Here is a 22279-nt window from a genome sequence, read left to right on the forward strand (position 1 = left end):
TGTGTGGTTAACATTGTTTGTGTAACATCAAAGCGTTCCTGCCTCTTGCTGGATGGTGTCATTTTGTGTTGACCGTGTACCTGTCTCTAACAATACCATAGCGTGCAAGGTATTTTCCTTTACTTTCCCCTCCATTTACTTTTTGCATTTTCACAAAGCTAGAATTCAGACTTTTGACTAATATGCAAAGTAATAATCTGTAGGCTCTGAATGAGTGTTTGAGTGACTCTCCAGGAATAAAATGGGTCCTTTTTCTGTCTGCTGTGCCTGCTCAAGCTTTTTTCTCCCTTACCTCCAGGCTTTTGTGAAAAATGGAAGATTTAAGGAACTCTTTGAGAAAACTAGTTTCTAAACTCCTTCATAGTAGGCAGCAGGTGTTCAGTAAAGGTACATGTGTTTGATAAAAGCGAGAGCACACAAGGGAGGGGTAAGGATAGGTAAGACACCTAAAAAACTAGCTAGCATTTGTTGCCCTTAACGCAGAGAAACTAAAGCAGATACCTTAAAGCAACTGAGGCCAATAGGAAAAGGGGAGCAGGTACTAGAGAAAAGGTTAGATCAAAAAGAATTAACCTAGAAGGTAACACCCACGCACAGGAAATCAATGTGAGTCAATGCCCTGTATAGCTATCCTTATCTCAACCAGCAAAAACCCTTGTTCCTTCCTATTATTGCTTATACTCTCTCTACAACAAAATTAGAAATAAGGGCAAAATAGTTTCTGCTGGGTATTGGGCGGGGAGAGGGAAGAGGCGGAGTGGGTGGTAAGGGTGGGGGTGGGGGCAGGGGGGAGAAATGAACCAAGCCTTGTATGCACATATGAATAATAAAAGAAAAATGAAAAAAAAAAGGTACATGTGTTAATAAGTTACGTACCTTTTGTGTATTCTATAATTCGCAGACAAGAAGACAGTTCACAGTAAAGAAAACCTCTGCAGGTGCAAGTGAGTTTTACGAAAATTACATTGAAGACCTGAAGAAACAAGGATTCCTGCTCAGAGAACATTTTACACCCGAAGTCACTCAATTAGCATCTGAAAAGTTGCAAGCAGTAAGATCAGTTAATACATGGTATTTTATGTAATTGAATATTTTTAATGCTTTCTTTATTACAAATAAATAACTGGCAGGAGAGAAGATGGTGAGTTAACAAATGGAAACTGAGCCGTGAGTGAGTGGGTGGCTTACAACAGCAGCATGCCTTAGGGGCCTTTTTTACCCTGCCATGAGTCAAGGATCCTTAACCCTGACCGCAAGTGTTAAATACCACTGACAGGCCTCAAACCTACAGGGTGAAGGAAAAGACAAGAGGAAAAATAAGTGGAAGCAAGGAGAATGGGGGTGGGGACAATCAGAGAGGAGGGCCAAATAGCTCAGCAGAGAGGAGGCCTGAGTGTTACCATTACCTGGTCTCTTAGTCCTTTTTGTGATGCTCTCACAAGTGGCTGAGTACTTTAGAGGTAAATAGGTTTTTTGACTCACAATCCTGGTGGCTGGGAGGTAATAGAGCATACTGCTGGAATCCCAATAAGGACCTGTTGGCTGCACCACAACATGGTGGAGAAGCCCAAAGGGAAGTAACAGCCCTTCGGTGAGGCAAGCTCTAACCCACTGCATTAGTGGTGCTTTGACCTAGCCACACTGGAGACTGCTTCCTGCGTATGAACCTTTGGGGGACACACACCAACTGTTTCCACACCACAGCACCTATCCAAGAGTGACTCTCCTAAGCTGTAATAATTATTTTTTCTCACACCCTTTGTTTGTTGACCTGTGTTAGGCTTGTTTGTTTGTTTGCAGCGCTGAGGGGTTGAACTCAGGGCCTCCTGTGTTGCCTGGCAAGCACTCTACCACTAAGCTACACCCCCCAGCCTTTGTGTTAGTTTTAAATGAAGTGACTCATGATGATTTTTTGGTGGTGGTTCTTTGTTATTGCAGTTGCTTTTGGAGGAGGTCAAAAATTCCAGCCCTCTGAGCCGGGAGGTGAGCGATTTAGTGGAGCTGATTTGGGCAGAAGCCCTGGGCCACCTGGAGCACATGCTTCTCGGGCCAGTGAACAGGATTAGCCTCAATGATGTAAGTCAAGTGTGGAGACAACATGGCTACTTGCTTCCTGCTGTATTATAAGTACTCACAATGGTGTGCTGCCTGATTGCCCTGGAGTCCATTCCTGACTGTTATTTCCTTGGACCCTGAAGAAGGGGAACATGGAGAAAACCCAAGGGAAAGTAGACTTCCCAAGAAATTAGATTGTCCCTGTCTGTACAATGGCAAGCTTTGCCGTGGCTAGGTAAGAGGCCGATTGGCTGGGCCAAGAGGTTTAAAGTAGGCCTGAGAGACGCGGGTAGTCTTGGTCCCCCATTAGATGCCCAGACCCTGACCTATTTCACCACAGCTTCTTCCGTCTCTCACCTCCTGATTGTCTTAGGAAAGGAAGGCAGGCTTCTAGCCCACCAGAAAATGCTTTTTTTTTTTTTTTTTGGCAGTACTGGGGTTTGAACTCAGGGCCTCACACTTACTAGACAGGCACTCTACCACTTGAGCCGCTCCACCAGCCCTTTTTTATGTTGGGTGTTACTGAGATAGGGTCTCATGAACTATTTGCTCTGGCTGGCTTTGAACCAAAATCTCTCTGATCTTTGCCTCCAAAGTAGCTAGGATTACAAGCGTGAGCCACCAGCCCCCAGCTAGAAAATGCTATTCTTGTCTTGCTTAAGTATAATTGCAACTGATACAGCAAATGAAAGATGATATCCTTAACGATGCAACTTATGCAATAGCATTGTCATATGAAAATAAGTTTCCCCTATGGAGTTAAGCTAATATGTTTCAGGTAGTTAAAGGTTTCCTGGGGTAAAATTCACGAAGCCCTTGTGCAATTAGTAATATAGTCTGGTGGGTTTTGTTCCTGGTTTGATGCTGACATCTTTCTACATCTCTCATGTGAAAAGCAAGTCTCCCTCAGTTGTATTAGTGTTCTCCTGTCTGTCTGTACATATGCACACATATACATGTGCATATATATATAGACATAAGCAACTCTAGACTGGATGTTATAGTTTACACCAGTAATCTCCTGATTCAGAGATCAGGAGAAATTGAGGACTGAGGCTAGCCTGGGCAGAAAGTTCCTGAGATCCCATCTCAACCGATAAGTTGGGCCTGGTGGTGGGTGCCTGTTGTCCCAGCTACACAGGAGACATATATATGAGAATCGTGGTCCAGGCCAGCCCAGGCATAAACGTGAGACCCTATTGGAAAAATAACTAAAGCAAAAAGGGCTAGAGGTGTGGCTCAAGTAGTAGAGCACTTGCCTACCAAGTGCAAGGCCCTGTGTTCAAACCCCATTATTACTAATAAAAAAAGGACTGGCTCTTTCGTCTAGTTAAGTTGAGCCTATTTTGGAAGTGTTCTCATGGCATCACTGTCACAACCACACTATACCTTGATATCAGCATTTGATTAATGGAAGGTATGTTGGTCAGCTATCACTATAATGAAATACCTGAGATAATCAAGTTATAAAAGAAAAGTTTTCTTTTGGCTCATAAGTTTGGAGTTTTCAATCCGTGATTGATTGGGCTTGTTTTGGGCTCCCATTGTTTTGGGCTTGTGGTGAGACAGCATGTCATGGCAGGAGTGTGTGGCAGAGCAAAGCCACTCCCCTCATGTCCAGGAAGCAAAAAAAGAGAAGTATTCTATTTATTTACTTATTTGCACTGCTGGGATCGAACTCAGGGCCTTGCACATGCTAGGCAAGCTCTCTACCACTAAACTACATCCCCAGCAGGAACCAAAAAGAAAAAGAAGTGAGGCCCTGAGTTCAAACCCTAGTACCAAGAAAAGAAAAGGAAGAATGCGGCTGAGGTCTAAGTCTCCTTCAAAGGACGTATCCTGAATGATCTAAACACTTCCACGAGCCCCACCTCTTAAAGGTTCCACCCCTCCCAATGGCACCTCCCTGGGAACCAGGCTCTAACGCACAGGTCTTTCAGACCCAAACCATGGCAATCCAGTAGAAAACTGATAGTTGCAATGCAACAGTTACTTTAGTCCTTCCTTTACTTCTTCCATAATTATCAAGATTTGATTTTAATAAGCTTATATGACTTTCTGCTTAAAGGTTAACAAGGCAGAGGGGATTCTCCTTCTAGTAAGGAAGGCACTGAAGAGTGGAGAAATGGCAGAACAGTTGCAGAAGATGATGACTGAGTTCTACAGACTGATCCCTCACAAGAGGGCACCAACCGGAGAAGTCAACCTGAGACTATTAGCTAAGAAGGAGGACCTCTGCCAGGTAAGCCTCTGAAATGAAGCATTCAGTTTAGGGCTGGTAGAGTGACTCAGCAGTAAGAGCGCTTGCCTAGCAAGTGTGAGGCCCCGTGTTCAAATCCCAGTGCTGCCAAAAAAAAAAAAAAAAGGATTCAATTTAAAATATGTTGGAAAGGCATGTCTTTAAAAGTATGATGCATAAAGGTAACACCTACTCACAAAAATATCTCTAGAATTGCACTTAAAAATTAATTGAACCATTCTAGTATGCTCTGGGTTCTTCCCCAAGTTATCCAAATCTTATTCCCAATCATGAATGTATTGCATAATGTACAAATGCAGAAATGTTTTAGAATTGCTGTGCTGCAAAAATAATTTTCTGATGAGTTAGAAGTCTTTCTACAGAAGAAAAAGTAAAGTGCAACCTACTAAACAGTGAGTCCACATCTCTGGAGTCCACATGTGAGATGCTGCTGGCTCAGGCCATTCCATGACTCCGTTGGTCAGACTTTTCATCTCCCTGTAAAGTGTCAGCACCACTGTCACCTCGCTCCCTCACAAGCAATGTGTGGCTACAGAAACTTGTAGCATCTCCTCTGAGGGGGTCCCCAGCAGAATTGTTTGTGTTTTTAGTTTTTGTTTTGTTTTGGTTTTTGAGACAAGATTTCACTGTGTCCAGGCTGGCCTTGAACTCCTAGATTCAAATGATCCTGCCTTAGCTGCCCAAGTAGCTGGGACTACAAGAGTGTACCACCACACCCAGCTTTTATTAACTTCAACACACTTCTAACAGCCAATTGATAAAAAACCTTATAGGAAAAATTTATTTTTCTGATCCTTTTGAGAAAGTGTTAGTGTTTTAGAATTACTAACTTTGATGTGTGGAGCTTCTAACATCTGCATATCATTTCCACCTACAGCTAATAAGAGACATGGTTAATGTCTGTGAAACTCACTTGAACAAACCTAATCCACCAGCTCTTGCCAAGTATCGAGCTTTAAGATGCAAAATTGAGCATGTTGAACAAAACACTGAAGAATTTTCCAGAGTTAGAAAAGAGGTATTGCAGAATAATTGCAGGTAAGCATAAAGGAGCTATCTTGGGATGTGTTTAAATGCAATGCTCTGTTAGTGTTCATCAGGGTAATTACCTAGAGAGTTTAATCCATAGTAACAAGATAACTACAGTGTGATGACAAATGGCTTCTTCTGTGTTTACAAGAGGGCTGGGGTAGTAGTCTGAGCTTGAAAACACTTCCTATTTTGATTTCAAGGTTACCTAATAATTTTTTTTTATGGTGCTGGAGTTTGAACTCAGAGTCTATTCCTTGAATCACTCCACCAGCCCTTCTTTGTGATGGGTTTTATGAGATAGGGTCTTCATGAACTATTTGCCTGGGGCTGGCTTCAAACCTTGATCTTTCTGATCTCTTTCTCCTGAATAACTGGGATTATAGGCATGAGCCACTGGTGCCCAGTCTTAACAACCTAATCTTATTAAGGATTAAATTTTAAAATTTTAGGGGCCAAAGGTGCAGCTCAGTGGTAGAGTGCTTGCCTACCATGTACACTGAACATATCAAAAAGTGTCTGAGTCTGTGTTTTAAAGGTCATTATGGAGAAAAATCCATTTAAATTAAGATTTGAAGATGCAGGAAAATGGGGCTGGGCTAATTTAGCTACTCCCCAACACTGGAAACTGCACTTGAAACACATCCTCACTTCCATTTTCGTCCTCACTGCTGTGCTTGGTCTTGTGTTGATGTGTGTGCTACAGTAATAGCAAGCAAGATGGATCAGGGCTCAGTCAAGTTTTCAGTGGTGTCAGAACCACTGAGAGTCCCCTTGGCTGAGAATCTGGGCCCAGTGTCAGGGGTCAGAACCCCATCCTATTGCTTGTTCTAGAGAGATGGGTGCCTCTCCCTGACCTATGCATATATTCCTGGATAGCTGCCCTCCACCCTCAAACTGTTCTCCCAGGCATTTCTGGCATCTCCGATCTCCTTGTCATGGGCCAGGTCTATCTTTTACCAGAGTCTCCCCACACTCCTTAGAACCCACAGTAGTGTGCTGTAGCCACACTTAGCCAGTTTACAAGAACCAACTGTCAATTTTAAAAATTTGAAATTACTAACCCATTAGTGACTTGAAATCAGCCATAGCGGAATGAAGGATTTGCACCATGAAAATCAGCAAGTATTACACAATCAGGATGCATGCATTGGGCTTGTAGTTGTTTTCAGAGCTGGTTTTCAGCACCCCACTACAACCATGTCAGACACTCCTTCCTTATGGACTAATGCAGGCCTATCTAAAATAGTATTATTACGGCCAGGCATGGTGGCATCCAATCCCAGCTACTTGGGAAGCCAAGACAGGAAGACTGTAGTTAGAGTCCAGCAAAGGCAAAAACATGAGACCCTATCTGAAAACTAAAGTGAATAGGGCTGGAGTCATGACTGAAGTGGTAGAGTGGTTGCCTAGCAAGCATGACACCCTGAGTTCAACCCCAGTACTGCCAATAAGTAAATAAATACAATAACATTCTGCTTTTCTTGGTCAGGTATCCTCAAAATCCATTCTCATTAACATGGCTATATTTTTATATTGGAAAATTCTAGGTGTTGGTGAGGATATGGGTAGATTAGAACCCTCACACACTGCCTATGAGAAGGAAAAATGGTGTAGCCATTTTTTTGTGATTCTTCAATAAATTAAACATGGTATTACTAAAATATCCAGCAATTCTGCTCCTAGTTTTATGTACAAAAGAATTTAAAATGAGTACTCAGATACTTGTACATGTTCATGCAAGCATCATTAACAATAGCCTAAAGGTAGAAACAACCCAAAGATACATCAACAAATGAGAAGGTAAGCAAAATGTAGCATATACATATAATGGAATATTATTTGGTCATTAAAAGGAAGTACCATTTCTTTTTCTCTCTTTTTTTTTTTGGTAACACTGGGGTTTTGAACTCAGGGCCTCATGCTTGCTAAGCAGGCTCTGTCACTGCTTGAGGCACTCTGCTAGCCCTAAAAGGAAGTACTTAAACATGTTACAACATGGTGAACCTCAAAAACATTATGTTAACTAAAAAAGCCATATTTCAATTTTATGAAAGCCATGATTTCAATTTTATGAGCTGTCTAGAATAAATAAATTTATGGGAAGAGAAAGAAAATTGTCTGGTACCATGACAAGGAAGAGTGGATACTGACCACTGAATGGGTATGGAGTTTTCTTTTGGGGTGATGAAGATGTTTTGGAACTACACAGAGAGGTGGTGGTTACATAACATTTTTAATATACTGATCGCCATGAAATTGTACTCTTACAATGGTTAATTTGTTGTTATATGACTTCTTCAATTTTTTATTTTTATCACCATATTATTTTTTGTGCTGGGAAATACATTGTGACATTTATAAAAGTGCTAATAATATATCATAGTTAAATTCATGCCTTCCATTATTCTCCCTTATCTTCCCTCCCCCCATTCCTGGAATACTTTCAACAGGTTTCATTTCTCCACTTTCATACATGAGTACATAACATTTTCACCATATTCACCCTCCAACACCCTTTCCTCATATCCTCCTCCACCCACTGGTACCAACTCCCCCAACAGGACCTGCTTTACCTTCCACATAGGGAGTTTCATTGTAACATTTCCATGTATGTATGCATTATAAGGTGAATTGGTTTATCCCCTACATTTTTCTCCTCTTGGTGGGGGGGCTATATCTAACATTCATGAGTCCCTGGGTTCAATCCTCAGCAACATACACACATGTGCTTACACACCTGCACAACACATACACACACATACATATGTGCACACACATCCATTCCCATAGATCTTTTCCACATTTTTTTTTTTTTGGTACTGGGGTTTGAACTCAGAGCCTACAGGCACTCTACCATTTGAACCACTCCACCAGCCCTTTTTTTGTGATGGGTGTTTTTCAAGATAGGGTCTCAAGAACTGTTTATCTGGGCTGGCTTTGAACTGTGATCCTCCTGATGTCTGCCCCCTGAGTAGCTAGGATTACAAGCATGAGGCATGAGCTCACATTTAAACATATAATCAAATTCTTCTTTTCTTTTTTTCTTCCTTCCTTCTTTCTTTCTTTTTTTGAGACAGGCTTGGGCTGGCCTTGAACTCTTTTTTTTTTTGTGGTACTGGGGCTTGAACTCAGGTCCTACGCCTCGAACAATTCCACCAGCCCTTTTTTGTGATTTTTTTTTTTTTTTGAGATAGGGTCTCTTGAACTATTTGCCCAGGCTGGCTTTGAACTCCAATCCTAGTTTAGCCTTGAAGTCTTGATCCTCCTGCCTCAGCCTCCTGAGTGCTGAGATTATAGGCAAATGGCACCACACCCAGATTAGGCTTGTTTTGTTTTGACTTTTGACCTTGATATCTTCTGGGATCTAATACTAAAAGCCTAGCTTCAATGAAGGCAGAATCATGAGGGAATTAAGTGTCTTTCTCCTGGAGAAAAGGGAAGAAAAGGTTATAGGACGCCCTGGGAAGCGGGAGCCACAGCTCAGCCACCTGCTGCAACCCAGCCAAGCCCTTACCTGGTTTACTTCCACCTACTCAGGAAAACATGGGCCCCTGCCTGGGGAGAGAGTCTGCTGCTGTGAAAGTTAGATTTGCTTCATTTCATTTTACAAATAATGATTTTTTTTATCATTAAAGCTGGGAATTGAACCCAGGGACCGGCATATGCTGGGCAAGTACTCAAACACTGAGCCACATCTCCTGCCTGTGAATAAGGATTTCTTCATATTAATTTTTCCTACCTATAAGATTAATGCTGTTTATAAAAAGCTTAGACATCATGTAAAACTATGAAGAAAGTTAAAACTCTTAGGATCCAGAGATAATCTGAGATAAAATAACCTAGAGCATATTCTAGATTGAATTACTCTTTCTCCTTCTCACCTTGGGGTGTGTGATAAGCCAGCTCTCTGAAGTAAATGGCCTGATCGATAGCGTGGTTAATTGCTGTGGTGTAAATACTCCCTCCGTGGTCAAAGTCAAGGTGCCAGTGGGATGCCACAGACTGTGGGGTTGGGAAGACATGTGAGTAGGCTCTTGTGGCCCTTTCTCAGTCCACAGCACTGTCCCCAGCAGTGCTCCCAGTCCTCCCATGGCTCCCCATCTTAGTCACCCACTCAAAGCCATTGTGGTTTCTTCCTTTCCCCATCCCCACATCACTGTATTCTGTTCATTCTGCCATCCATCAGCCTCTGTTCATCTACTGTCGCCATCTGTGGTCTCGATCACATTGTCCTGTCCACCCTGCTGCTGTTCTTTTCCAGTGATCCTGATGTTCTTTTTCACTACCATACACTCATTGTCCTATAACAGCCAGTTGGATTTTTTTTTTCCGATCCTCCTGATCTCTGCCTCCTGAGTAGCTAGGATTACAGGCGTGAGCCACCAGTACCCAGCCTCCAGTTGCATCTTAAAATGCACATCATATCATGCCATGATCTGAAAAACATGGGGACTTTCTGAACCCCCCTGCTCTGAACCTAGTTGGTTTCCTTAGTAGCAGAGAGTATTTGATGACTTCTTAATTTTTGTCTCTCTCATTCGAATATAAGCTCCATGAAGCCAGAAACCATGTTATCTTATTTCCAATGTCTAGAAGAATATTCAGCACAGATTATGTTTGTTGAATGAATGCATGAATGAATGAACCCATTCAAATCTGTTTTCATATGTGTACATTTTTGTTATAAGAATTATGCATCATATATCATGTATATAAAACCATTGAATGAGTTTGTGATATGAAAGCATTGAATAGGTTCACTCATTAATTCATATGCATGTGAATGAAACTATATTTTCTCCATATCATATCGTTGACAAAATTTGGAGGCATACTGTATAAAAGATTTGTGATTTTTAAAAATTTTATATTTTACTGTAGGGACATTTTTTCCAGCTACCAAGCCCTGTGCGAGGAGTTGTGAGAACTTGATCCAGAACCCAGCCCTTTCTTTTTTCTAGCTAGCATCTGTAGTGGCTCAACAAACCTTTCTATTTCAGAGAAAAACATATATTTTACTATAAATTTTATGTCACATACCTATCATTTTCTAAGAATGTGACTTTTTTAATGGCTACATAATATTTGCAAGATATATTATATTGTGATTCATGAAATCACTTCCCTGATAATGGATGGTTGAAGTGGATGGGATTTCTTCTGTGAATAATGATTTTTGGTGTCACTTTCAATCATGTAACCTCACGACTCTCCTTCCAGTAAAAGTCCAGGAGATATCCTGCAGATATTTAGAGTTGGCAGAATGAATGAAGCCACCGAGTTTCTGAGCAGACTTGGCAACGTGAGGCCCTTGTTGCATGGATCTCCCGTACACAACATTGTTGGAATTTTGTCCCGGTAAGGGTGTGCCACCTTTGTTTCTCAGAATTTTCAGGCTCATAGATGTCAAGTGTTTTGCTTTCTTTCCTAGAATCCCCACACCAAACTAAATAAACAAAATACATCGATCTTTTCAGTTACAAGCTGCCAACTGATTGCATTCTAAAGAAAATTATATACTTGATAATTATGTTGATGAAATTATGTATTTATTTTGAAGTGTGTTACAAAGATATGAATCGTTCCTTGAAAACCATGTCCTATGAAGAAAAGTGGCTCTACATTTCAGGACTCTTCCATGCGTAGCTAATCTTGGATAGCACAACACTTAAAGAGAGGGTCTAGAAATTGGAGTTCAGAGATAGTGTGCTGTTTACCCAAAGCAGAACTCATAATTTTCTGTTTGCTTTGAATAGACACTTAACACTAGCGCTAGAACTTAAGTTACAGGGGCAAGGGGAGTTATGAGTACTTTTAGAGCCTTTAATTTAGTACATAAGAAGATGCACAGTTAAAATATAAATAAGTAAATAAGCAAAGAAGAGTAAGAAGGAGGAGGAAGAAAAGGAGGAGAAGAGAAGAAAAAGAAACTTATGGGCTAAGAATGTAGCTCAGTGTTAGAGCACTTGCCTAGCAAGAACAAGGCACAGCATAAAAAAATCAATAAGTAAAAAGCAGACTCTATACATGTTTAAAATTTTTTGATGTCATCTGGATAAATCAGAAAAAGAAGAGTAATGAAAGAGAATCAGACTATTAAAGCATATTATTGAGCTTTATTAACTGAAACAGTAAGGTGATGTTTAAGTGAGTGATAAGAAGATGAACCAATAGAAAAAAACTCAAGATTCAGAAGAAATCTCATAAATAAACTGAAAAACAGAAGTCTGAGGACATGATAAAAATAGCTTTTATGTCTGTGGAAGAAAGGTAGCACTTCAATACCATCTATAGGGATGATGGGAACCACCAGGAAAAGTACAAAGTTAGACCTTACCTCATTTCTTATACTTCATCTCCTTATAGAGTTAAGATTTAAAACATTTAAAATAAAACCATAAAAATGCTAAATGAGGGCTGAGGTTAATATGGTGGTAGAGTGCTCACCTAGCATGTGGGAAACTCGGTTCTGTCCCATCACTAAAGAGAGAAGGAGAGGAGGAGAGAGGGACAGAAAGAGAGAGAGGGAGAGAAAGAGAGAGCAGGAGAGAGAGAGAAAGGGAAAGAGACAGAGAGAGAGAGAGAGAGAGAGAGATCTTTGAGTAGAAATGTAGAAATGGCTTTTCTAGGCGTCTCCCTTGACCTGACTTCATAGGCATAACCATTTCACTTTGACCTCAGAGTTCTCTAAATACTCAAATCTTGAACAAGTCAGAGATGCCTTTGGTATTGGGTTTGCTCTGGGGCCTCGGCTGGAAGGGGAAGGAACTGTGACTAGCAGCCCTGTGCTGCTGAAGATGATGAGGCCAGGCACGGGTGGCTCACGCCTGTAATCCTAACTACTCAGGAGGTAGAGATCAGGAGGATCTCGGTTCGAAGCCAGCTGGGGCAAAGAGTTTGAGAGATCCTATCTCACAAAAACCCAACACAAAACAGGGCTGGTGGAGTGGCTCAAGTTGTAGGTCCTGAGTTCAAACCCCAGTACCACAAAAAAAAAGAAAAGCCTTGATGAGAAACCAGCCATAGCTGTTGAACCATGACTAGAGATTACAGCATTCATCCCTTATACCCTCAAAGAATTGCTTCTGGAACCCTCTCAGATACCAGGACCTCTGGATGTCCAGGGTCTTCCATAAAACAGTGTGGCATTTTCATGGCACCTCCACAACCCTCACAGTACACTGTAAATCCTCTCTAGATGACTTATAAAACCTAATACTCTGTACATGTTCAGTGAGATGGTTATTTTCTGAATATTTTCAGTCTATGGTTGGTTGAATCTGGATACAGATTCTGCATATATGTGAATTTGTAAAGAAATGCCTGTCATGCTGTTTAAAATAGCACCAGTTTCTGCTAAAATTACAAGCCTATAAAAATATTATTTCTCTAGTAAGTGATCACAATGCCCTGTTCTTTTCAGAGGGTTGCTTCTACCCAAAGCAGCTGAAGATCATGGCGTGCAAAGAACAGACATTGGAAATCTGGGCAGTGGGATTTATTTCAGTGATGCCCTCAGGTGAGTGCATTCTGTACTGCATGGTGCTTCTGAGGCACATCCCAGGAGTCACTGAGCATGTACTGTGTGACTGAAAGTGGTCATTCCCCTCAGCAGAAGCATGTCTTGTGGTGAATGTTTGGAGAAACTAAGATTTGAAAGCATTTTCTTCTGAGACCTTTGATGTGTATTTTCTCTCTGAACACTCCAGAGGTAAATCCTATTTTTTCACATGTAACAGATAGAACACTGAGGAAACCAGGGACTTTTGCCTCAGGACATGCGGCTAAAATAGGATGCAGACAGGAGTAGGCCTATCCAGTCAGCATTTTTCCAGGCCAGCAATCCTCATATCTGCATCTGTGACTTCCTCTCATTCTTTTTTTTTTTCATTTTCAGTGGTACTGGGGTTTGAACTCAGGGCCTCATGCTCCTCTCATTCTTAAGCTAGGAGTCACTATGTGAAGTTTGTCTCCTTGTTATTCCTTAAACACTTATAGTATAAATTCCTATGTACTACTGGGCACGGTGGATCACACCTGTAATCCTAGCTACTCAGGAGGCAGAGATCAGGAGGATTGTTGAGGTTTGAAGCCAGCCCCAAGCAAATAGTTCGAGAGACCCTAACTTGAAAATACCCAATGCTAAAGGCTCAAGTGGTAGCGCACCTCCCCAGCAAGCACGAGGCTTGCTAGTTCGAATCCCAGTACCACAAAAACAATTCTTATATACCAAATATTATGAAGGGAAAATTTTTAGATGTTATATTTTTCTCAGCATTCCATTTATTTTAATGAAATTGAAGTCCTCAGTGACTTTTAGAAGAGTGGCGGCATGGAAAGGAATTTCAGACACAGAAGCAAGGCAAGGTAAGAGAGCAGTATTCCACAAGAGTACAGAAAGTGAAGGCACACTTTGTACGTCAAGTGGGTATGTAGAAGAGACACAGTGACCCTTTGGACACCAAAGACTTACATATTACAGTAAAGCAGCTTTACAAAATAAAGGAAAATATTCCTTTACAAAAGTGCTCCCAGCCGGGGAAGGTGGCTCATACTTGTAATCCCAGTTACTTGGGAGGCTGAGCTCAGGAGGATTGAGGTTCAAGGCCAGCCTGGGCAAATAGTTCTTGAAACCCCAACTGCAAATAACCAGAGCAAAATGGACTGGTGGTGTAGCTCAAGAGGTAGAGCACCTGCTTTATAAATGCTAAACCCTGAGTTCAGACCGCAGTCCCACCAAAAAAAAAAAAAAAAAGTGCTCTCTTTGTCTGGTCACCTGTTACATCTGTCATAGTCTGTCATTCTGGTTGTTAGAATGTTCTGGCATTATCAGCTTGGTCCAGAGACATTAAGTATGAGTTTTATTAAATCTGGGTTGTTGTGACATATGTCTGGTTTTTTTGTATTTCTGTGATCAAAGGAGTCATTTGACCAAATTCTCTCAAGGTAAGTGTTTTTCTTTGAGACACACTTGCCCCATTCTCACGGCACAGTAGTAACCACTTGGTCAAGGTCAGAGGGATGCTTTTCTATTGTGTGCTACCGCTAGTGAGGGAGTGTGAGGCTAAAAGAAAAGAAAACAATGTCTGTGTGCTTTAGTTAAGCTATATATTAATACAGTGATTATTTCTGAATTCTGGGATCCTGATTTCCATGTCCTGTTTTTCTAATCTATCCTGCCTCAGCTTTAGTGAGGAAGTCTGAATAGAGAAGTCTAATACTCCATGCCACAGACATGCAATAAATTTTGTGTGGTTTTTTTCCCCCTTTTTAAAAAAGAGAAGAAGCCTGATGTGTTATTGCACACCTGTAATCCCAGGATTTGGGAGGCTGAGACAAGAGGATAGAGAGTTCAAGTCAGCCTGTGCTACATACTGAGTTCCAAGGCAGCCTGAGCTGTATAGCAAGACCCTGTTTCAAAACACAAAACAAGGAGCCAGGGTGAGGGGCAGAAAGAGAATTCTGAATAGAGTGGATTGCAGTGGGTTGAAGAATGGTCAGCGGACTCATGCGAGGAGAAGGAAGAAGGAAAGAGAGACCCAGGAGAGGGGACAGTCAAGTGGGTTCTGATAAGACAGATTGATACATATTTGCAAGTTGTAGGGAAAACACCCACAGATGGGAGAGGCTTTCCAGAGGAATGGAGAAATGGATTCTTTTTTTAAGTGCAGGTGTTAGGGCTGGGGATGTGGCTGAGTGGTACAGCCTTTGCCTAGCTGTAAGGCCCTGGGTTTCATCCAGTGTTACAAGTAAAAATAAATAAATCCTTAGCTTCCTTTAAAAAAAGAAGTTTTTAGGGATGGAATAAAGAAGGGTCCTCCAACAACACTTTGATGTTTTGTCTTGATCTTTTTAAAAAAATGCACAGGTTGGGGGAGATGGTGGGGGCCATCTAACCAATGTACAATGTAAGGCCATTTGGAATTGTCAGAATGAGTCCCCCCATGTACAATGAATATATCCTAATAAAAAAGGAAAAAAATGCAGAGGTGTGTCCTGCAACTGTTGCCCCCCAATGCATGTCCTAGCTGTGCTCATAACAGCAAGACTTGCCTTATTAAAGCTGTAGAATCCCATGAAAGGGAAGCAAAATCAATCCGTTATTTAGTTGCCATTTGAAGTTTTTTCTCTGCTTGGATTCAAAAGGTGTGATAGTTGGGCACCAGTGGCTCACACCTGTAATCCTCTCTACTCCAGAAGCTGAGATTGGGAGGATCATGGTTTCCATGCCAGCCCAGGCAAATAGTTCACGAGACCCTATTTCATGAAAAAACCCTTCACAAAAAAGGGCTGGGGAGTGGCTCAAGGTATAGGCCCTGAGTTCAAACCCCAGTATCACCAAAAGGGGGGGGGCTGAAGATGTGGCTTAAGTGGTAGAGTGCCCACCTAACAAGCGCAGAACCCTGAGTTGAAACCCCAGAACTGACAAGAAAAAAAGAAAAAAGAATACAGTGTCTGTCTTTCCCTTTGACTATTGCTTCCGCACTTGGTATTTAATTTTCTTTGTGAGCTTTAATGCAGAGAATTCAATCCAATTTTTCCTAATTAATAATATGGGTTGTTTCCTTCTTAGTCATTTCTCTGGCATTGATTACAGCAGAATGTGTGTATTTCAGTAGCTAACAAAGATTTTAGGGAACAATAGAATTTATCATCCCTGAGAACAAAGTGCTTGAGCACTGTCTGGCACAACTAAAGGTGATATGCACATTTGTTACATTAAATTTTTTAAAACTGGGCACCAGGCAAATAGTTTGAGAGACCCTAGCTCAAAAAGCCCCATCACAAAAATAGGGGCTAAAGGTGTAGGCCCTGAGTTCAAACCCCAGCACTGCAAATAAATAAATAAAAATTTTAAATAGCTAATGGAGCGGTTCAAATGGTAGAATGCCTGCCTAACAAGTACAAGGCCCTGAATTCAAATCCAAGTACTGCCAAAAAAAATTGAATAAATAAGTATATAATGAAGGTCTTTTTTGTGAGACAGGTTCTCACTGTGAAGCCCAGCCTGACCTCTCACTCATGGTCCTCATGCCTCAGCCTCCAGGGTGCTGGGATTACAGGCATGTACCACCACACCCTGCTATTCTTAATGAAGTTCTTACTTGATTCTTTGGAGCTATTTCAGTAGCAGCAAAATTTGGAATGGTCTAACAGGAAAGTCTTTGGACAATACAGGCTGAGTATCCCTTACCAAAGTGCTGGAGACAGGAAGTGTTTTTGAATTTTGGGTTTTTTTCAGATTTGGGGTTATTTGCATTATATGTAATGACATACATTGGGGATGGAATACATCCATCCCCAAATTTTGTTTATGTTTCATGTACTCCTGATATACACAGCCTGAAGATAATTTCACACAAAATTTTTAGTGCATCTGCGTTTTGACTGTCACCCATCCCATGATATCAGGGTAGAACTTTCCATTGGGCCATGTGTCAGTGCTCAGAGATTCTTGAATTTTGGAGCATTTCAGATTTTGAATTTAGAGTTTCTGCTTAGCAATGCTCAACCCCTATTTCCTATTTATGCAGTAAGGAGAGGTCGACGCTAGCTTAGGTTAAACGGGCTCATTTCCTCTCACACAGCACAAGCAGTAAGTACTCACACCCAGGACAGATGGACGGTGCCAGACTCCTGGTCGTCTGTGATGTGGCTCTTGGAAAGTGTATGAATGTCTTCCAGAAGGACTTTTCCTTAACGGAAGCACCACCAGGCTACGACAGTGTGCATGGAGTTTCACAAACTGTCTCTGTTCCCACAGACTTTGAGGTATTTTTATATTTAAAGATGGGTGGGTGGGGTGACAGTGGTTCACACTGTAATCCTAGCTACTCAGGAGGCAGAGATCAGAAGATCTTGGTTCAAAGCCAGCCCAGGGAAAATAGTTCTTGAGACCCTATCTTGAAAACACCCATCACACAAAAGGGGGCTGGTGGAGTGGCTCAAGGTGTAGGCCCTGAGTTCAAGCCCCAGTACCGCAAAAAAAAAAAAGAGAGAGACAGGTGGGGCTGGGATGGAGCTCCATGGTGGAGCACTTGCCTGGCATGGCTGAGGCCCCACGCTCCATACCCAGCACTGCGAAATTCAAGAAGATAATCCAAAACAGGCAAAGAGGGGCCTGAATGTCTGGAGACCAGCCTTAGGGTTTTGCTTCTGTTTTTATTAAATATGCTTTCACTTAAATAATTACTCTATATTTATACTGCCTGAATTCAGTATTTACTAAATTAACAAAGGTGAAATTGTGCTTCTCTGAGAAACATCTGCCTGCAAAGGCTTGTTGTTGTTTTACCACCTGCTTGTTTCTGTGTGCTCTAGGATGATGAATTTGTTGTGTATAAAACCAATCAGGTTAAAATGAAATATATTGTGAAATTTTGCATGCCTGGAGACCAAATAAAGGACTTTCATCCATGTGTTAACACTGAGGTAGAGGAGTATGGACCTGAGCTTTCCAATTTTTCAAGGGTTGAAGGTAAGACAATTTTCTTGGATGCTGTTTTATGCGATAGTATTTATAGGACTGAAATATTATGTTTCCAGTGGGACTTATATTCATGAAGTAATATCTATGACCTTGCACATAAATACTTCATTTTCTCTTCTATTTTGTCCACATAAAAAATGAGATGTTTGTGAAAAATTAAGTGATCTCAAAATTCCATATTACATCATTAATATGCCTAAGTTGAGCTTATTCTCCTTGGGGTCCTTTTTATTTTTTTTTTACTATAACAAAATATTTGAGGCCAGATATGTTGTAAAGAAAAGAGGTTTGTTTTGCTCACAGTTTTGGAGGTTCAAGGGCCTGGCACTTGTTTCATATTGGCTCTGGTAAGGACTTTGTGGTAGATGGCATCACAGCAGGAATGAATGCAAGAGGAAAGATTGTAAGCTAGAGAGAAGCCAGGGCTAGTAACAACCTCCCACTAGGTCCCGCCACCCATTAACATCATCTCACAGGGTACTAAACTTCTAACACATGAACCTTCTCAGGGGCAAACCAAGTCCAAGCCATAATACTCATGGAGCCATTTTAAGTGCCAACATGCAAAAGTCTAACAGGTGAGCACAGTAGACAGAAGACACAGCTTTAGAATCAGAAAGCTTGGGTTTGAATGTCAACTCTACTAACCTCAAGTTTTAAAAGGAATAGGAAGGGCTGGGGATGTAGCTCAGTGGTAGAACGTCCCGACACTGCAAAATAAATAAATATTTAAAAATAAAATTTAAAGGTCAAAGAGTCTTTGAGGACGTTCTTCCCATTTTCCTCAGGTGGGTTTACTTACTTTTCAGAATTGGCAATTAAAAGTCATAAAAATGCCAGTGGGGTGTGGTGGTACATGCCTGCAATCCCAGCACGTGGGAGGCTGAGTCAGAGTCAGCCATGAGTTCAAGGTGAGCTTGGGCTGCCTAGTAAGATCGCATCTCAAAGGAAATCACAAAATGCTATTTGTTCATTTTTCCTAACATGTAGTATATGCAAGGATAGACAAGAACTAAAAATCAAGATAATTTAAAATACAGCACTGATTATTTTAAATACTGTTGCTTATATTTAGAACATGCAGATTACCAGTTACCAGATGCCAAACCTCCCAGCAATGTCAAGGTCGGCCTTCAGGATGCCTCTGGGCATTCGGTTCCTCTGGAGGATGTTCACATCAAGGGGAGGATCATAGACTTTGTAGCCCAGGTATGCTCGTTGTGGTTTTATGAGACTGACTAAGTGAACATGTATCATAAAGGAGGATTCGATTACAGTTGCCCAAACTAAATGAAATAGACAGGTTAGACTGTTTGTTTAGGGAATAATAATGGAGGAAGGGAGGAAAGCACCCAATACAGATGCAATGATTTCCCAAATATTTTCAACTCACGGTTGAAGTCATGGATGTGGAACCCACAGGCATGGAGGCCAACTGTATATCATTTCTAAAAATCCATTCATTAAGACTGGAGGTGTGGCTCAAGTGGTAGAGTGCCTGCTCTGTAAGCACAAGCCCTGAGTTCAAACCCCAAACCCACCAAAAAAAAAAAAAATCTAAACTTCATTAGTAGATGCATTTCCCACTTATGGTATTTTCAGTTTACCATGGGTTTACAAGAGACCAGGGGCACTTGTATTCTGGAGGTCTGCAGCACGTGTAGGAGGAGCTGCCTTGCCTCTGCTCAGCGAGTGCTTCAAAGATAAGCAAGGATAGTCCCCTGTCCCCAGCAGTGCTGAAGCTGGGGGAGAACTTGAGGGCCATGATGAAGATGCAATGACTTTAAATGCCACATTTATTTTCACTAGTTGTCTCTGTGAACGTTCCCTGTGGTTTAATCAAGTATACGGATTTTTGTTCCTTCTTCAGGTCATTGTTTTTCAGACATACACAAATCACAGTGATGTGCCCATTGAGGCAAAGTTTATCTTTCCTCTGGATGACAAGGCAGCCGTGTGTGGTTTCGAGGCGTTCATCAATGAGAAGCACATAGTAGGAGAGGTAAGGGAGAGTGCGCTGAGACTGGTTGTGCTGTCCCAGTCAGCTTCCCCGTTACCCAGTCTTCATCTTCTCACCCCCATGAGTGAAGATTGAGTAGCTTTGTCAAAAAACAAGATATTCTCTGAGGAACCAACACACATAAATAGCCTGCACTGAAGCATCCCTCCCTGATTAACTGCTATCTTTCCATACCTATCGGCGTTTAATCATCGTCTTACAAGGTTTTTTGGTACTGGAATTTGAACTCTGGGCTTTGTGCTTGCTAAGCAGGTGCTCTCCTACCTGTGCCACACCTCCAGGACTTGCAGATTCTTTTTTTCAGCAATTAAAAAAATTTTTATTTCAGTTTGGGCATGGTGGTTCCTGTCTATAATCCCCAGCTCTTTGGGAGGTAGGGATTGGGAGAATGATGGTTCAAAGCCAGCCAGGCAAAAAGTAGGAAGACCCCATCTCAACAAACAGACCAGTTGTAGAGCACCTGTCCACCAAGAGTGAGGCCCTGAGTTCAAGTCCTGGTACCACCAAAAATATTATTAATAAATAAGCCGGGCATGGTAGTCTCGTGCCTATACCACCAGCTATGTGGGAGGTATAAATAGCAGGATGGTGGTCCAGGTTGGCCACAGCAAAAATGCCAGACCCTAGGTGAAAAATAACAAAGGCAAAAAGGGCTGGGGGAATGACTCAAGCCCGAGGCCCTGAATTCAAACAAAATCCAGTACTACAAAAATAAAAGTTACTTCAGTATCAAAAATTTAAGAGAAGCCCACTTGAAAATTGGTGAAACCCTTACATATTTTTGCAAAATCCTATGCACCCTATCAAAGCTGAAGTGAAGGTTGTTGTAACTTTCTAAGAAAAATTAGACCACAGGCTAACAGCAGCTGTGGGGATACCTCAGTGCCTAGCGTTTGCAAAGCTTGGACTCTGTCCCCAGCAACCCAACAGAAAAAGGAAAGAAGAGTTGATTCGTTCTTTGTTTAGTCTAAAAAGTAGCCCACAGTTGGAGTTATAACCCACAATTTATTAAATTTAAAATAATTTCATTGTTGTTGTTCAATGTAAAGTTCCAAACTTTTGACTCTTAAAATATTTTGCTCTCAACGTAGTTGGCCTTTTGTAGTTCAAATTCTTATTAGACAAGTACGATTTGGTGATTAGTAAGTTTTCATTACATTAGACTCAGTTTTCTGGTTTTTGCCTATAATTTGATGTAATTATTAAAGTCTGAAGTTTCTCCTCCTATAATGGATGGCTTAAAAATGAATCATTTCCAGATTAAAGAAAAGGAAGAGGCCCAGCGAGAATACCGGGAAGCTGTCAGCCAAGGCCACGGCGCTTACCTGATGGACCAGGACGCTCCGGTAGGGTGCGGTGCTCACCCAGGCGTCAGCGTGCTCACAGCAGAGGATTTGAAACAGGAAGCTCATGTTTGATGACAGTTTCCTGCCTTTCCTGCTCTTTAGGAGTGCAGGGTCCTGGGCCCCAAAGCGTTCTGTGCCTTTCCCCATGGGGGAGATGGTATTTGCTCTGTCCTCTGAAGCAGAGAAGCTTTCTCTGGTCACTGGGGCAATAAGGAAGATTTCTTGTCACTGTACTGCTGCGTCCCCACAGGCATGGGAATGAAGGAATTTGCTGCCCTTCCCTGGAAGTTTTAGGTTTTTGTTTCATATGGGGAAAAGACTCAATGAAGTTGGGGACATACTTGTCCCCAGAAGCAGCCAGTCACCTCCTGGCACTTGTTCTACTGAGAGGGGCTTTCTTTGGTCTGCCTGGCTTGCCGTGGTCTTTTTAGTGGACCCAGTAGACAACAGAGGGGAAAAAAAAAGTGCTAACTTGCCTTGTTATTCTAAATCGATAAGTTGACCCACTTTCAGCCTGTAGGAATTCATACAGTTCCTTTGTCCTTCTCTGACCTCCCAGTGGTTTATCACTCTTTGGAATTCAGCTCCCTTTGCCAACGGGTTCAAGACAAGTTATGATGTTGTATACTACCCAACATGTCATCATGAAAGTGACATCATCTTGTATCTGCCTTTGTCCCACCCATAAGCAGAACTGTACCTCACGTTATTAAGTGGTCACCTCTCAAATGAACCCTGGGCTTTCCTTTGAGGACACTGTTAACTCTGTAATAATTGCCCCTTCGTTATTTATCACTATCCTAAAAGTTGATATCCTTGATGTCAAAACTAATAATTTAGCCCTTACCCCTACCTTAATCATTAATTTTCTGAACTCAGTGTACTAAAATTTCATAGTAAATGGTCAGCTGAAATAACAGATGTAGCTGGAGATGTTGAAAGGATGTGTGTGTAGGTGTCAGAAAACAAAAGAACTAACCTTTCTTCTTTTCTGCTCTAGCTACTCTGCACTTGCTCCTTCCATGGTGCTCACCAATACCCCACTCAATGAAATCTAAATATTTTTCTAAGAAAGA

General features: G+C 41.6%; 1 protein-coding gene across 4 annotated transcripts in view; it reads left to right on the forward strand.

The window, feature by feature from the left end:
- The window catches only part of Parp4 (poly(ADP-ribose) polymerase family member 4), a 98643-nt gene that overhangs the window by 29053 nt on the left and 47311 nt on the right, over positions 1–22279 (forward strand). For all 4 annotated transcript variants that reach the window (XR_012436285.1, XM_074043662.1, XM_074043661.1 and 1 more), the window contains 11 exons: positions 902–1051; positions 1939–2076; positions 4124–4297; positions 5193–5353; positions 10568–10705; positions 12771–12866; positions 16936–17119; positions 17669–17825; positions 18913–19046; positions 19708–19839; positions 21117–21203. Coding sequence is in view for 3 of the 4 variants with exons in the window: in XM_074043662.1 (XP_073899763.1) it covers positions 902–1051; positions 1939–2076; positions 4124–4297; positions 5193–5353; positions 10568–10705; positions 12771–12866; positions 16936–17119; positions 17669–17825; positions 18913–19046; positions 19708–19839; positions 21117–21203 (1551 nt within the window). In the remaining variant the exon portion in view is untranslated. The remainder of the gene's footprint in view (positions 1–901; positions 1052–1938; positions 2077–4123; positions 4298–5192; positions 5354–10567; positions 10706–12770; positions 12867–16935; positions 17120–17668; positions 17826–18912; positions 19047–19707; positions 19840–21116; positions 21204–22279) is intronic.

This window comes from Castor canadensis, chromosome 10 (assembly GCF_047511655.1).
Source record: "Castor canadensis chromosome 10, mCasCan1.hap1v2, whole genome shotgun sequence".
NCBI classification, from domain to species: domain Eukaryota; kingdom Metazoa; phylum Chordata; class Mammalia; order Rodentia; family Castoridae; genus Castor; species Castor canadensis.